At 45.8% G+C, this 1589-nt stretch overlaps 1 protein-coding gene across 5 annotated transcripts in view; it reads right to left on the bottom strand.

Annotated features, from left to right (window-relative positions):
• UBE2U (ubiquitin conjugating enzyme E2 U (putative)) overlaps positions 1-1374 on the bottom strand; it is a 30251-nt gene extending 28877 nt beyond the window's left edge. For 4 of the 5 annotated variants that reach the window (XR_002100296.1, XM_019531570.1, XM_019531571.1 and 1 more), the window contains exons 1-3: positions 1269-1374; positions 897-1107; positions 136-217 (exon numbers count right to left, since the gene is read on the bottom strand). Coding sequence is in view for 4 of the 5 variants with exons in the window: in XM_019531570.1 (XP_019387115.1) it covers positions 136-217; positions 897-962 (148 nt within the window). In the remaining variant the exon portion in view is untranslated. The remainder of the gene's footprint in view (positions 1-135; positions 218-896; positions 1108-1268) is intronic. The other variant, XM_019531573.1, reaches the window with a different exon arrangement.
• Between the last annotated feature and the right edge of the window lie 215 nt (positions 1375-1589).

Here is a 1589-nt window from a genome sequence, read left to right as displayed (position 1 = left end):
TTCCTGCCAAGGCAGGGGGTCGGACTAGATGATCTACCTAGGTCCCTTCCGACTCTAGCTACTATGAAACTATGAAACTATGAAACATACATCACATGGCACTGAAACATTTACATCTTCAACAGTATGACAGACCTTCCCAGAGGGAGTCCTTGAGCCCTTGGACTTCAGCTAACCATTCTAGCAGGTTATCGTTAATAGGAGCAGCAAAGATGCCCTAAAAGGTCCAAAAAGAAGGTAAAATCTGGAGCTTGATTTTTTTTCTTCGATACTCAGTTATTTCTATTAAAAGTAAAAGCTGGAGAAATTAGTTGACCAATATTTCTAAAGCACTTTGAGTTCTTAAAACCATTGCATAAAGCCATGAAGAATTGCAGTGGAATTTAACAACAAAAAAGTGTGCATATTTAATGTGCTCACTGCCACGTTAATCTCCTTCCTCGTTATGACCACATAATCAATGTGAAGCTAACCAGAAGTCAGTGGGATTATTGCATAAATGTGAAGACTGCAATATGGATTTAATTTGGACCCTTATCGTACTTCCTGGAGTTTACAATGAAATTCCAACCCCGCCCCCCCAAACCCAAGATTCACTATTATAAAATCACCTATAATTACATTTCAAAGAACTACGTCTCCCCAAGTTAATGATTTGGGAAAGTAACTGCAAAATAATCAAAGATAGTAGGGTTTTTTAAAAAAGAAAAAAAAACCATTAAACCAAGGCGGTGGTTTTGTTTCATTCCTTGGAAAACTGGATGGGGGAAGGCATACTTATACAAAATGAGGGAAGTCCAGGCCTCAGGCAGAAAATAAGGGCAAGAGCACTAATGTGCTAGGTATTTGGTTATATCAGGCGTAGGTAATGGAAACCAAGAGGAGGTGCCACTTACAAAAACGTTGGCTTCTTTCCATTCCTGGTGTTCCCTTTCCAGCAACACGTACGCGCGGGAATGCATCGTGATAACAGAACTTGCCCAGCTCTCTCTTTTGCGAGATGCTCGTTGCAGAGGTAGCTGCCTTGCAAAAAGAACAAGGGCCTTTCTTCTTGCTTCAGTTCCCACTTCACAGGGGCGGTGGGGCCTCCACGGAGCCGGATGCTTTCTAAAACTGCAAAAGGAAAAATGAACACCACCACTTGCCACAGCCCTAAACTGACACGTTAAAGTGATGTTTAAAGGGTCTGTAAATTTAACCCCTTCCCCTGGACTTGAGATGGACATCGGCCGAAATCTTAGGAATGAGTTCAGACTAAAACTACTGACCCGCGCGCAGGGCAAGGCGCTCGGCTCTGGGGTGTGGTGACCAGCTTGAGGCTGAATCAGCCCAGCTGAGGAAGGCATTTCTGACCCACCGCTGGGCAGCGAGGAGGAGAGCAGGGACCGCCCGGACCGGGCTGCGCAGCAGAGGCCCGAAGCCGAAGCCAGGCTCTGTGTACGGCGTAACCCAGCAACAGAAGCATCGCTTTCCCGGCTGGTGCTGCCACAGCTTTGTTCCTCTCTCAGCCAATCAAAAGTGGCCTTAAGTGTACTAAACTTCTCCTTCCCAATCAGAGGTGGCCTTTCAAGCACGACGGTTCCCACAGA

This window comes from Crocodylus porosus, unplaced genomic scaffold (assembly GCF_001723895.1).
Source record: "Crocodylus porosus isolate Cpor-Errol unplaced genomic scaffold, CroPor_comp1, whole genome shotgun sequence".
NCBI classification, from domain to species: domain Eukaryota; kingdom Metazoa; phylum Chordata; order Crocodylia; family Crocodylidae; genus Crocodylus; species Crocodylus porosus.
The sequence above is the reverse complement of the archived record's forward strand: the minus strand, read 5'-3'. Positions and strand labels throughout refer to the sequence as shown.